The sequence below is a fragment of the Anopheles gambiae genome, chromosome 3, assembly GCF_943734735.2.
Source record: "Anopheles gambiae chromosome 3, idAnoGambNW_F1_1, whole genome shotgun sequence".
NCBI lineage: Eukaryota > Metazoa > Arthropoda > Insecta > Diptera > Culicidae > Anopheles > Anopheles gambiae.
The window spans coordinates 57,297,101-57,310,774 of NC_064602.1; the positions used below are offsets into that span (position 1 = coordinate 57,297,101).

At 38.3% G+C, this 13,674-nt stretch overlaps 2 protein-coding genes across 2 annotated transcripts in view; both read right to left on the reverse strand.

Annotated features, from left to right (window-relative positions):
- Positions 1–811: 811 nt before the first annotated feature.
- On the reverse strand, positions 812–4,346 carry LOC133392889 (mucin-2-like). The gene is made up of 6 exons (XM_061655386.1): positions 4,186–4,346; positions 3,431–4,117; positions 3,094–3,345; positions 2,079–3,035; positions 1,867–2,004; positions 812–1,754 (listed from the first exon to the last, which is right to left on the reverse strand). The coding sequence occupies exons 1-6, from the start codon at positions 4,198–4,200 to the stop codon at positions 1,659–1,661; spliced, it is 2,145 nt and encodes a 714-aa protein (XP_061511370.1). The 5' UTR covers positions 4,201–4,346; the 3' UTR covers positions 812–1,658.
- Positions 4,347–4,363: 17 nt separating this feature from the next.
- Positions 4,364–13,674, reverse strand: part of LOC1275996 (mucin-2) — a 33,128-nt gene continuing 23,817 nt past the window's right edge. The window contains exons 4-6 of the mRNA XM_315286.5: positions 11,522–13,321; positions 10,924–11,016; positions 4,364–7,494 (exon numbers count right to left, since the gene is read on the reverse strand). Of these exons, the coding sequence (XP_315286.5) occupies positions 4,852–7,494; positions 10,924–11,016; positions 11,522–13,321 (4,536 nt within the window). The 3' untranslated portion in view covers positions 4,364–4,851. The remainder of the gene's footprint in view (positions 7,495–10,923; positions 11,017–11,521; positions 13,322–13,674) is intronic.

The following is a 13,674-nucleotide window of genomic DNA, read 5'->3' on the forward strand; positions in this document are numbered from 1 at the left end:
TAAAATACTAACAGTATTGAAACTTGATTTAATAGCTTGACCTGTAGGGTCCGAAACCGTACGGGCACTGGAACATATTGTCGGTAGCCTTACAATCTTTCATCAGAGGAATCTGACTTCCGAATCGGCCGGTAAATAGCCAAGTAAATCATGTCCGGTAAATACCCAATAAATCAGCTGTTGGTGCGCTCGAATACGTCCATTACTAGTATTTATACTATCCATAAATAAGAAACGTACAAATAAATATAAAAGTATGTTCTTCAGATTCACTCGAAAAACACATTTTTCTCAAAGTATCTTTTCTCTTTACACATGTTTTAATAAAGACGATGTTTTCATTTGATTTATATACATAATTTTAGACGAGTAAGCAGATTACATGATTTAATCAAATTTTATTCTTCTAACTATCTTGCCTATCTCCGTATAGTATCCACGGAAATGGCACCATATTTACCATTATGTTGTTCCCATGCCATATTTTTCGTTTTTCTATAAATATCAGAGAGAGAGTTCAGCGATTGAGCAAATTGATAGCAGTTTAAAAGCTGTTGTTTAATAGTTTAATAGCTTATATATCTATATATGTGTATATATATATATATATATATCTATATATATATATATATATATATATATATATATATATATATATATATATATATATATATATCAGAATTATATCTCTAATGCACGAAATTGATAAATCTAATGTTTTCATTATCTTCCAATGTATATCCTTATGACTTCTTACAAAGTTCCCTGTTCAGAACAAACGCTCCTGAGAAATAAAAATAAATAACATCTACACACAGCAAAAAAGTAACTTTAATGTTCAGATGATACAGTCTTATCAAGTATTAGCTCACTAAGTTTTGTTTGTTTACCAAGTTTAGGCTTTAAACTTTACCTCTATTTTCCTTTTCATCAGTTTCCTTTACTGAAACTATTTTAGTAATATTCACAGGAAGTAGCAACTGCAATGTTCGAGTGCTGCTAATTGAATTTTAAGAGTAGGATTTGGAAATTATTTACATTAGCAGTAGCGGATTAACACGAGAGAAACCCTTAAGTGGTCAATGTAGGTCTTTCTGAGTTGTCGAGCGTGAAATTTGTTGAGGAAGGACTGCGAAGCAAATTTACTTGTGAGCCGGGGTGTGTTCTTTTTCTCCGCCCCTTGAGACCTAAAGGGCCCACGCGACCGCTTAGTTTGCAAACTGCTTAACACGTTCCGGCCGGTACTGATTTTAATAAACTTTCCGTTCCTCCGGCATCACCGGCGCAAGCTGTTGATTTTGAACCAAATATGCATGCAGCAAAATTGAGTTTTTTGCTATAATTTCAACTATACTCTATTCATCAATATTGTTGTGTGTGCGATGATATTTTTGTCAATCGCAATAGTTCATATAATGCGATTATTCTACCTACGCACCACTGCTATACATATGGGTAGAGTAAATTTGTTCGCACTGTTTGTTGCATCCCCAACAAAGGACCAATGGCAGGCCCTGAGGATTGCCACCGGCATTTGGAAAGCTTTACTGGCAGGCCCTGGGGCCTGCCAACGGGTTGATCGTGTCAATCCTCGCCTGTAAATCAGAGGGTATCGGTTTTGAAGCCAATCAACTAGATTGTCGGGAAAGCTGAAGCGTTTATCTTCCGCTGGAACGATAGTAGCTTAGGTCATCCAATGGTTCACCAGCGGCTGGCTGTGGGCGAAATGCGGAAGTAAACGATTTAGCCGCACCCTGTATACAAGGAATAGAACATAAAACAATTATTAAGAGTAGGAAGTTTACGGCTAGTTATCATTGTTTCATAGATAGTCTTTTTTAAGATTCCAAAAAATCTTGGACATACCTGTAGCGCCACACCTAGGAACTGCGATACAGCACGAGTTACGCCGATCGCTGCATTCAACAGTTGGCCTCCGGGATTTATGCCAAACCCGCCAAACAAGGATGCAGGTTCTTCGGTCACACTTGGGTTGATTGGTTTCTGCAATGAGAAAAGTTTCACTTTAATAGACCAATATAATCGATTTTCAGTCCCTTACGAAGGAAATTTCGTACCGCATCCGGATCTAGTCCCTCATCTCCGTACGATTGCGTTAAAGACGTGGTCCTGCCTCTCAGCCCTCCACCGCCACCGCTCAATCCAAATGTTCCAGATCGAACATTAGTGGCACTAGCCCCAGGGCTAAGAACTCGATTGCGTGATTGTGGAGCAGTCGCTTGCCATTCACGCCATAGCCAGCTCAAACCGTCTAGAATTGGACTTTGTGATCGTAAAGGTGGTGGTTGCGGGGGACGAGTGCGTCTCGGAGTGGTTCGGGAAGTTGTGATAATTTTTGAAGGTAATGTAGCCGTCTGAACATTTGGAGTTATTTGCGCCAAAATGTCTTCGATATCTCCATTCGTGTTTGACGGACCTATACCACGTTGCTTTAGAACTGCGGCCAAAATTGCTTCATTAGTTTTGCCATAAAAGTCTGGGCTCTCAATTACGGCTGGACTACTGTTGTGTTGCTCTTGCTGTGTAAGAAGCAGTTGCTTCAACAGCTCAGCATCTGCTGTAGAGGTCGGACGACGAACTTTATTCGAGATTGTTGTTCTTATTGTTGTTGGTGCTGCAGTCGTAGTTCTCATGGCGGATAGTCCAGTGTTGGCAAATAACGGTCCTGACCCACCTGTTCCCAGCTGCTTGGTAAGATTTGGTATATCTTTTTCGGTAATGGGTCTTCCCAGTAGATTTGAAAGAAGTTTCAAATCATTGTTATACTGCTGTACCTCACGATTCAGCTGCTTTTTTGTTTTCTCTATTTCCTCCGGAGACAATGTGGTCGGTTTGAAAATTTCTTTGGACTGATTTTCCGTGCGAAGCTTTTCGATGGATGGAAACTCATTTTCAGTTTTCAGTGGTAATCGTGCAATACTTTTGGGATCTCTTTGTATTGCCAATTGAAGTATTCTATTAGCCAGGGGTGTATCGACAAGAGGATTTGGCGTAGCAAAGTTGGGCAATTTACGCTAAAAAGTAAAACTTGAGATAAGATTCACTGCTTCACTACCAAAAAAACGAACCTACCACATCATTTAGAAAGGCTGGATCATCGTTGTCAATGATGACCGTGCTTAAGCTCGGTGTTGTCGTTGGTTTCGGTGTTGTTGTGGTTGTTTTCGGTGTAGTTGTGCTTATAGTGGTTGTAGTTGTGGTAGTAGTGGTACTGCTAGCAGTTGTTGTAGTCGGTTTTATTGAGGTAGTAGTGGTCTTTTTTGTTGTTTTTCTCTGACTGTTCGAAGATGACTGTCCTCCGTTCAGGAATCTTGCTAGTTGCCGCTGTAGGAGTAAAATGTATTATCAGTTGTTTTCCGATCATATTTATCTGTCATTTGGTGTAATAATCTCTTCCGATTTTTCTTACCAAGAATGCTAAATCCTCAGCATCCGAGAATGTTGTTGTACGGGTTCTTTGTGTTGTGATAGGGCGCACCGTAGTTGTTGGTTTACGTGGCATATTTGTGAATGAAAACGGTATGCTAGTTAACATAGATGTTGTGGTGCTTAGCTTGGGTGTAGTGTGGGAAATGCTAGAAGCATAGTTAATCGTTGTTGTTGTCGGAAGAGTTGTTGTTCTACTTATAGTGGAAATAATTGTGCTGGATGATTGTGTTACAGGTTTCGTGATTTGAACAGTCGAAGGGATCGCGGTCCACTCGATGGGCGTAAGAGTAGTTTCATCCATATTAGGCAGAGTGGAGGTTGAACTAAAGCTTAGTCCAGAAAATGATGACGGATCTTCATGCACAGCATTCATAACAGTATTTTTCTTTAATGTAAAGTCATTTCTTTGTCTGTTGGAACTACCTTGCGTAGTTAATGAAGCTTCGTTACTAACATGGGCTTTACCAATTCCCATCATATCTGGAACTGTATTTTCGGATACGCTCGGTGTAGATGATCCTGCCGTGCCTTTTGGCATACTTGTTGTAGGAATAAATTCGTTTTCGCTAGCCAGAGTACTCGATGCTATCATAGGTTTCCACCGATACACTATATCGGGAGCATTAGGTCGCGAAACTCTCACGTCCTCGCGTATATTTTCCTCCTGCTGAAAAAACAGACCCCACAAACAAAATATCAGTAGTTGCTACATGTGGCTATTAAATTTGCACTTACATTTGAATTTCCCATCAATGTAATATCAGTTGAATTACTGATTGTAGGCGTTTTGTTTGTTGATTTTATCTTGCCTGCTGCTAAACTAAAAACGTTCTCTGATTTTACCTTCGCATCCAACTGATTGTCCTCATTGTACTTGCGCAATATTTCAATAATAGTTGTCGTACCCTGTTGAATTTAATACAACACTACATTAATATCTAGTAACACTCCGTCACTTATCACAAAAAAGCAAAATATATCTAAAAATACATGCCAAAGCGAATGTTCTAATTGTTGCTTAAATAAAAAAATAATGCTCAGCAGAAGAAATATAGCGATAGACGAGAAACAGAAGAGTGGGATAGATAAGAAATAAACTACAGAAGAGTACAGTCAACAGAACCCAAATCATGCATGATACCCAAATGTAAGCAGATCGTAATGTTCGAAATGTATAAAAAATTTGTTCCAGCATAGCAGCGGTACATTTCGAGATACATTTTTGTAATTGTTTACTGGTCCAAAACGCAATTATACCGTACAACATTATGTTTATCGCATTTAAATAAAATTGAATAATGATGTATGATATATACTCAAAATACTGTTAAAAGGGTTTGCAAGAACTAGCGTTTGAGAAATTCTACGCATTCAGCAATTCATTATACATGGAAAGGAGATTCAAAAATATGTTTCAAGTACCGTGGATTTGTTCATTGTGGTGGAAAAAGTAATTCTAGAAGTAGGTAGAGCAGTGGTGCTTGATACCACGGAGCCCTTCGTAATGGATGTGCTGGCAGTATGATTGGTGCTAGTAGTAATAGTAGTAGAGGCTGTGCTATAGGCAGGAGGGAGGCTCAATGATTTGAACAATGGCGGAAGTTCTGACGTGCGATAGATGGCACTATTCGGGTTGCGTAGTTCACTTGGATCTATGTTGGTAACTTCCACGAGACTTTGGCGTTTCACCTCGGGTACTATTATACCGTTTGGATAGCGTCTCACCAAGGTGCCATTCGGGAAAATTCCATAAACGATCCGTACATTTTCTGTGGTTGTGTGTACATCTTCATCGTCCCCACCAATCACTCGTCGTATAACGGTATTGTTTGGAAGAATGCCGTAGACCACAATTCCTCGAGATCGTTTGCTGACCGGGTAAGTTATGTTTATCATAGGAAGTGCGGTTGTGAATATAACAGGAACAGTAGAAGCATTTAGTTTTGCAGTAGTAGGTACAGGTGTGCTCGAAAGTGTCATAGTCGGAAACGAAAGCAAAGATCCATTGACAGACGATTCCACTCTCAAGTCTGGGACTGTATCATAAAAACCAATTGGCGAGACTGGTATGCGCATTTTGAATCTCGGTCGGTACTCGTCAGTGGTAGTTTCGAGAGATTTCGCAAACCCGAGCCGAGCCAGCAGATCGGAAGGAGATGGGCGAGATGTGACATCGGAAACAGGTGGAAAAGAGTAAAGTGTCTTACTTACGGTCGTTGGTGGTGACGTAACGTATGCGGTTGAGCTCGTCTGTTTCGAACCAGTGGTGGAAGCATTTGAGGTGATGGGAGTAATGATGAATGGTGTACTGTTCACAATTTTGGCAGGCAATTCAGTGGCTAGGTCAAGAGGACTAGTAGTAGGATGGCGTGGATCTATTTCAATATTGATGTTGCTAGTTTTTGAATCATGGTTAAGGTAAGGTAAGAATGTCGAAGCAGATTGATTGGACTGATCGGATGATTCGGTTCCAATATTAGTATCTGATAAAATTGTAGTAAGATGCGGGAAGCCGTTAAAATTACTAATCGTAGATGTAGGTGGAAATGTGGATGTCGGCTGTTCAGAAGCAGAGGTATTTTTTTTAGAACTATCAGCCAGGAAAGGCTGATAGCTGTAATCAGGAGTTATTGTAATATTTTCTGAATCAAATGATGATGGATTTGCAGTAGAAGAAACGGCGTTTATTAGTGTGGCATCATTATTAGAAGCGGTTAAATTGTATCCCGACTCTAAATAGCCTACATCGTTGATGGTAGAAGCGATATTAGAAATCATTTCAGTGGAAATGGTAGTAGGGGTTGAGTAGTAGGTAGCAGACTCCGTGATATCCTGTCCTTCAGTCACATAATTAGTGTACAGTGTAGATGTCGATGTCGAAGTCTCCATCGCTTCCGTTTCTGCAGCAGGCATCAACGGTTTCTGTGTAATGGACAAAGGAACAACATCAGCATCAGCATTGTCCTCTATAACATGGGTCTCGAACGATGATGTGGGAAGATCAGAAGCAATCGGAAGAAAAGAGTCACCAATTGTACTGCCTATCGTTCTGTCTTCTCCAAAAGGAGCTTCTTCTAAGAGAATTCTATTTTCGATATCATATTCTGCATAATGGTCACTATCATAGCTGTTCGTTTCTTTCTGCTCGGCTAGTCCAGTCCATAAAGACTGTGTCGATGCAGTCTTTCGGGAACTTGCCGACATGTTTTGCCTTTTTGTCTCAGGTCCCTCCGCGATCTGTGTGCTTGCATTGGTTAGATCAGGTTTATTTACATTCGGGTTATCGATGGATTCCAGATAGCTAGTATGTACAAACGTATTCTCCAGTCGCATGGGTAATACGTCAGAAGCAATGGCAGAACTGTTGCCAACCAATTCCAGTACCTTGTCGTTGGATTTACTTGAAAATAGTGACGGTTCTGGTGATTGAGGAGGTGGAGGAGTGGTCGTAGTGGTAGTGGTGGTTGTGGTGGTTGTGGTGGTGGTTGTGGTTGTGGTGGTGGTTGTAGTGGTTGAAGATGAAGTGGTGCTTGTTGCAGATAGAGATGCAGAAGTTGGTGCATCGGTGCTGGAGGACAAAAAATGTAAACTTTCGGTTGGTTGCGAAAGGATCTCGGATAGAGCGCTGAATATCGACACGGTGACAGCGGAAGGGACATCCTGCACCCGGTGACTCGGTGTGTCAATGTCTATGCGGCTTTGTGTCAAGCCGGATGAAACTGGAACGATCTGTTTTTCGGTGCCTCCTGATGTTTTCTCTACGCCAACTACAGATATCTTAGGAAGACGTTCATTTGATAACACTTTCAATTGTACTCCTCTTGACTCAAGATCGTTTCCGATGTATTCTTCGGTTTCTTCCCTATCAAATTGATGGTTTTGTTTCATAGCGCTTTGATTATCGATATCGTCGTAGACATCGATTTCATTAGCTAGTGCAGCGGTGGTGGTAGAGTGGGAAGATAAGCTAGCAATGCGGCTTGGCAGTTTTGTGCTGAAGTTAGCAGGCTTTTGCAATGTTTGATCACCGGCAATAACTTTTACCTGTAAGTAAGGGATCATACTATTAGATATAAACCTATTATGAATTGAATTACAAGTTATCAATAGTAGTACAATTTCTAGCTGTACAGATATGTTTTAATGAATTCAAAGTGTTAAGAAAAATATATGTACAGGTAGTCCCCAAGATACGCGATACCTCTTATACGCGGATTCGGAGATACGCGGCTTTCTTAATTTGACAGCTCTTTGAGCAAATTGTACTGATTTGACACAGCAATTGTCAAATGCAAAATAAATTACCCTTTGATCGAAATTTTTAATTTTAATAATACGTCAAATACGGGGTCTTGTTATGAAAAATGCACTCACTTAGGCCTTAAATGCAATCAAATACGAATGATTAAACATGATTAAACACGATTTCTCTCTCAGACTGTCAACAGATACGTATTTTTATCCCCCCGTCAAATTGACGAGTGTCCGTAGAGATAGGTTTATAAGAGACGTCTGTAAACCTAGTGTTGATAGCGTATCTCGGGGACAACCTGTATATTATAACATTTTGACATGTCATAAATGCAACATGTTTTATCTTCCCAAACACAACTATTTATATTATTAAACACAACAAATTTATGAAGAAAAATACTTTTTTACTGCACCCAGAACACCCAAAATTACTCACAATAATGAATTTACGTCATGTATTGCTACCTTATATCGCTGTCTTACAAAATGATATCATTTATCTTCTAAACCATTCGTAAAAACTAATGAACATTTCATGCTACAATAATTAAATTGTTAATTTATACGTTATCGCATGGGACATATTATAGTATCTCCATTATCGGCAATATCACCACTAAAGGTACTTTACCGGTTAATTGATACATAACAGAATATTGTATTATGTGAAAAGCATGTGAAAAATTATTTAGAAAGTATTGCAGATCAAGGAGGTGATTTAATTATTACAATTCTTCATTATCCGTGTTTATTATGAATACTTAAATTATCTGTTTCGACAACAACGATAAGGAGTCAAACAACAATAAAAAACACAATTCGATATTAAATCTTACCTTGAATTGTTGAAACTGTTTGCTACAGTTTTGTTTTGTAATACATTATATTTTTTGTTCTACCATCGATTTAAATTGTATAACTATTTATCTAATTCTATAGCGTTTACGCTAATGAACCCATTCATACACCTAGACCTACCGTAAATGTAAAATGTGTGGTAGTGTTTATCTCATTATATAGCATTTACGCTAATGAACTCATTAAGACACCTAAAACCTTAAATGTAAAATGTGTGGTAGTGCTAATTTTCTGATGCTGATGAAATGTTAGTGTTCAGACCAGTGCTGCAAAATGTCATTGCTGATAGTCAATAAAAGTGCGTCATGACATGCTGAACACGACATGTGAATTCTTGAGTCCAACGCGATACTCTGACTGACAAGCTTAGCTTAATGCCGGCGCAAGCATAATCATGATTTTTTTTCTGGCTGTGAACAGTGCTGCCAAATGCCACTGTTTCAGTCACCAACACTCATGCCTGAAACGAAGCTCAAATCAAATCACGTTCACAACTGAGATGATCAGTGACGATACTCAAACAGTTGGAAAATCAATCACATGCTTGGTGACATTTAGTTTAGCACCCAACTTTTGGTCACTCACTTGGTCACGACATTGTTGTCGGCGATAGTGGGCTCTAGCAACAAAATGAGCATTCTCCCTCTATCTGTTTTGATAAGCGGTCGGGTCAAACAGAGCGAGAAAACATGCTCATTTTGTTTCTTGGAACCACTCGCATGCACCAGACGCACCGCGGCTAAAGTGCAGTTGATCGAGAAAACTGACATCCTACAGACGTCATAAATATTTGCATATAAGAAAGCTCTATACAAAAAGGCTAGCGCAGGAGCTCACATTTGACCAAAACACAAACGAGTTGTCACAAATCAGTGAAAACAATTACCAAAATAATGCATTGGGCTACAAATTGCTTCCACACACACTTGATTGTATGATCCAGACCTGGCTCCCAGTGACTATTTCCTGTTCTCAGATTCGCTGGGAACCAATGAATCGCCGAAACTGATGTCTATTTTGAGGCAAATTACAAATTGCAATACAAAAATGGTATCGAAAATTGGAAATCGCTTCGGTATGGTATCGAAAATTCAGCTCACCTGTTAAATTTACTATATTTTAGGATAATTACAAAGTGGAGCAATAGTATGAGTGAATATGAATGAATATGAATATTTAATAATCAATCGAAAAGCATTTAGAATAAGTATCAAACTGACTTGATTCCAAATTATTTAAAATTTTGCTGTAGATAATGTATAATTGAACTAAATACTATACACCAAAACTAGACAATAAGATCAAGCCAATCTACAAACATTGTACAAATCTATTTTTAATAATGTTATAATTTTTACAATTGAAACTTCTTTAAAACCTATATTTTGAGACATTCAGTTTTTTAAATTTGTTATGATTTGCTACACAGAATTAAACATTAGTATCTAAATTACGCATTTCAGTGCAGTTAGTCAGTGCAGTGGTAATATGGCAATGGTGGGGGATGGAAATCGGTCAATTGAAGTGATCGTTTGGTGTAGAGTCCAGATCAGATAGTGCCTCTTATGTTATATACTAAAGTTTGACCAAACACGGCGTTCAATATGTTGAGCTTTGTAATCTAGTTTCATATTTTTTTGCAACAAGCCAAACACAATTTAAAAAATGAAAAAAATTGAATGATGGCCAATCGAAATGATGAAAAATCGTATGCAATTAATCATTGTTGGATGGCATGTGTTAATCAACGTGACACAATAATATGCCTAGCATGAGTACGCAAACACGGAATAAATGAATGCATACAGGGTTTTTCAGGAGTTCTCATAGCTGTGGGACACTTGATTGGCTCCATCTTACGTGAAATGAACTTAATATAATAGGAATTGGATTCTATAGCATCCTTGTTGGATAAATCCAATACGAATTTCCCATAAGAAAGCGTCAAGGAAATGTCCTACAACTATGACAACTCCTGGAAAACCCTGTAAGATGACATGAACCTCATCGCATAACTAGGGATTTGCATGCGATTTCTAAATCAATACAACAATTATGAATGCAATAAGCTTGGAAATTCTTCCTGGTGTGCGTACTTTTATGTGCATAAAAAACAATATCCTACAAGCAAATCATCCACATATTGAGTACATTTTATGTATCAGTAATATATCAATATTGAAAAGGAATGTATTCTGATTGGTTTAGCAGTTCTTACACTATTTATAAGAAAAAGAAAAAAAACACAGACAACGGCGACTACGGTACAAGGGCATGATCCAGCTACAGATATAAATGCTTTTCTTACCATTAACAATACTGCTAAAAAATGTAATTTACTTTGTAAAATTTAATACATACCGTCGGCAGCGTTGTTACTGTTGGAATTGTTGGAGTATACACTGCAGATTTTATATTAGCTCGATTTGAAGAAAATGAAGGGCGTCGTTTGTACTGCAAATTGAAACAAATTTATCACTATTATTCAACACTTTGTGCTAATTTAATGAAAAATTTAATAACTATACAATAAATGAAAATGGAATACATAACATAAATCAGAGGAGTTCCTTTAAATCTTCCCAATTTAATTGAAACTAATCTAGAACTTCTTCTTCTTTGGCTCAACAACCGATGTCGGTCAAGGCCTGCCTGTACCCACTTGTGGGCTTGGCTTCCAGTGACTAATTGATTCCCCCATAGCAGGATAGTCAGTCCTATTTCCATTCTATATCAGTTCTATTTCCAGTCCTATCTATTTGTGGATTGAACCCATGACGGGCATGTTGTTAAGTCGTACGAGTTGACAACTGTACTACGAGACCGGCTCTAGAACTATCTAGAACTCTAGAATCTAGAACTACTGATGCCAAAATAAATGCAAAAGGAAAAATCATTTAAATTATGTATGCAATATTATGTGCATATCTCTCGAAGGATAGTTGAACAAAGAACTTACCGCATTATTTGAAATACGTTTGATGAGTGCTGGAGACTTTGACGCTGATGTAGACGTAGTTTTCTGTGACAGCTGTTGAACTTCAGTAGAACTTCCATTATTTATTCTCACAAGAGAGTTTGAATTTTCAATAACAGACTTGTTAATGGTTTTTGTTGAGGATGATTTTCTTCGCAGGTATTCTACCGGGTTGGTATACAGAAGGGTCATTTTTTTAGATCCATCGCCTGGTTCGTAGTTTGATGATTGTGTAGAAGTATTGGAAACAGTATTATTTTCAGTTTGGTTCTTGCTATTCGATCGTGAAATTGGAGAGGATCTTTTTGGTGCAGATTCCAAACGCGCGGTTGTACCTGTACTTAATACATCATTCTCGGTAGGTGTTTTTGTAGGTTTGCGATGTACACCTCCTCTTGGTGTAGGCAAAAAAGCTTTTCTAGTCGTAGTCGTAGGTTCTGTAGTGGTCGACGTAAGATAAGCCAATGTATTTTGCTTTCTTGTATATGATCGAACAGGTCGTTGTGTTATTAATTTAACAGTAGTGGTTGGTCCTGATGTAGTCGTACTCAAAACTTTTACATTCATACGTGCATCTAGTTGTGCTGTATTAAGAAGCCTTTTGTTTGTTTTGAGCGATGTTTTTACATTCGAGCTGCTAGACTGTTCCTTAACACCCTCGATAGAATACTCCACAGGAAAATCAATTTGTTCTTTAGATGATTGTTCACTACTTGCAGTGTACCGTGTTCTTACACTTAGTCGTTGCATCATTTCCCTGGATGATTCTTGAGCATTATTTAGCTCAGAGGATTTAGAGGTTTGTAGAATTATGTCAGAAGATGTACTGTTTGTTACTAAATGTTGCGAATTTCTACGCGTTTGTTTAATTGTTTTTGGGAGAATAGTACGACGTTGCCATCCGTTTTCTACCACGGCGGATTCAACACGTCGAGTGCTATCTCGATCGGGTTTGTTGACAATAACTATCATTTGTGTGTTATGCGGTATTTCCAACGTAGTAGATTGATTTTTCCTACGTCCAGATAAAGTATGCATAGATTTCTGTATTGTACTTTCTAATTTTTGCACGTACACTTCCTTCAATGTATCGTCATTAAACTGAGCTTTTAAAAGCTTTTTAAATGGTTCGGGATAATTCTCTTCAGACGAACCATCATCACGCTTAGCGGAGATGTCACGGAATGTCTTTGTAGTTTTTCCTCTCAATATTGACCAATGACTTGGTGACTCAGATTTAATAAAAGGGTCATTCGATGAGTTCTTGCTTAAGTTTGTTAGCGATTTCGCTCGTTTCGTTCCTGGATCAGTCTCCAACATTGTACTAGCATCGGTTGATAAAGGCTGCTCGCCAAAAGAACCACTCTTAGCTACTCTTCTTTTTGAAGCAAAGACTTCATCTTTCATAGGTTTTAATTCGTTTCGCCCTTTATCATCAATGCGCCTTTCGAAATCAGGTTGTGCCCTGTTATCCGAACGTAACGAGGGTGCTGGATTTTGTTTTTCTCGGCGATTAACGACCTTTGCCTCAAGATATATTTCTGTATTTTTGATACTTGTTTTAGACTCTGTAGGACCATCACCAAACCTGCTGTTTATTTTCTTTACATAAGGTTTGGCGGCAGTTTCTATCGATAAAGAGCTAGAGGTTGTTGTCGTGCGTCTTCGAACAAAACGAGAGTTTGGCACAGTAGCAGATTCGTCATCGAGATTTGGTTTAAGAGTTTTAAAAGCCTGTTGATTTTGAGACTGCAGCGTGAAGCGAACAGATCCCCTGCTTCCCTGAGAAATAAAAAAAAAATCTTTAATATTAGTAAATGGTATGAATGTAAACTATATTAATGAAAAAAGTAGTTTGTTAACTTTCATAACCAGAATTTTTTTAATCATCATACAATAATGGAATAAACTTTATTAGTTGTACATAGGTTCTTTTCACTAAACACATATATTGTATTTTACACTCTTCGCATGTCATTGATAATGGAAGTGATAAGGCCATTGTGCGAAGCCATAGCTGAAATGTGGATGAAAAAAAATACATCGATGTAAAGAAGCAGGAAGCAGGTTGATTGCCCTCTACAACATTACACGACCTACAACCACATCGGCAAATGCTGCTAGTTTCGCAACCG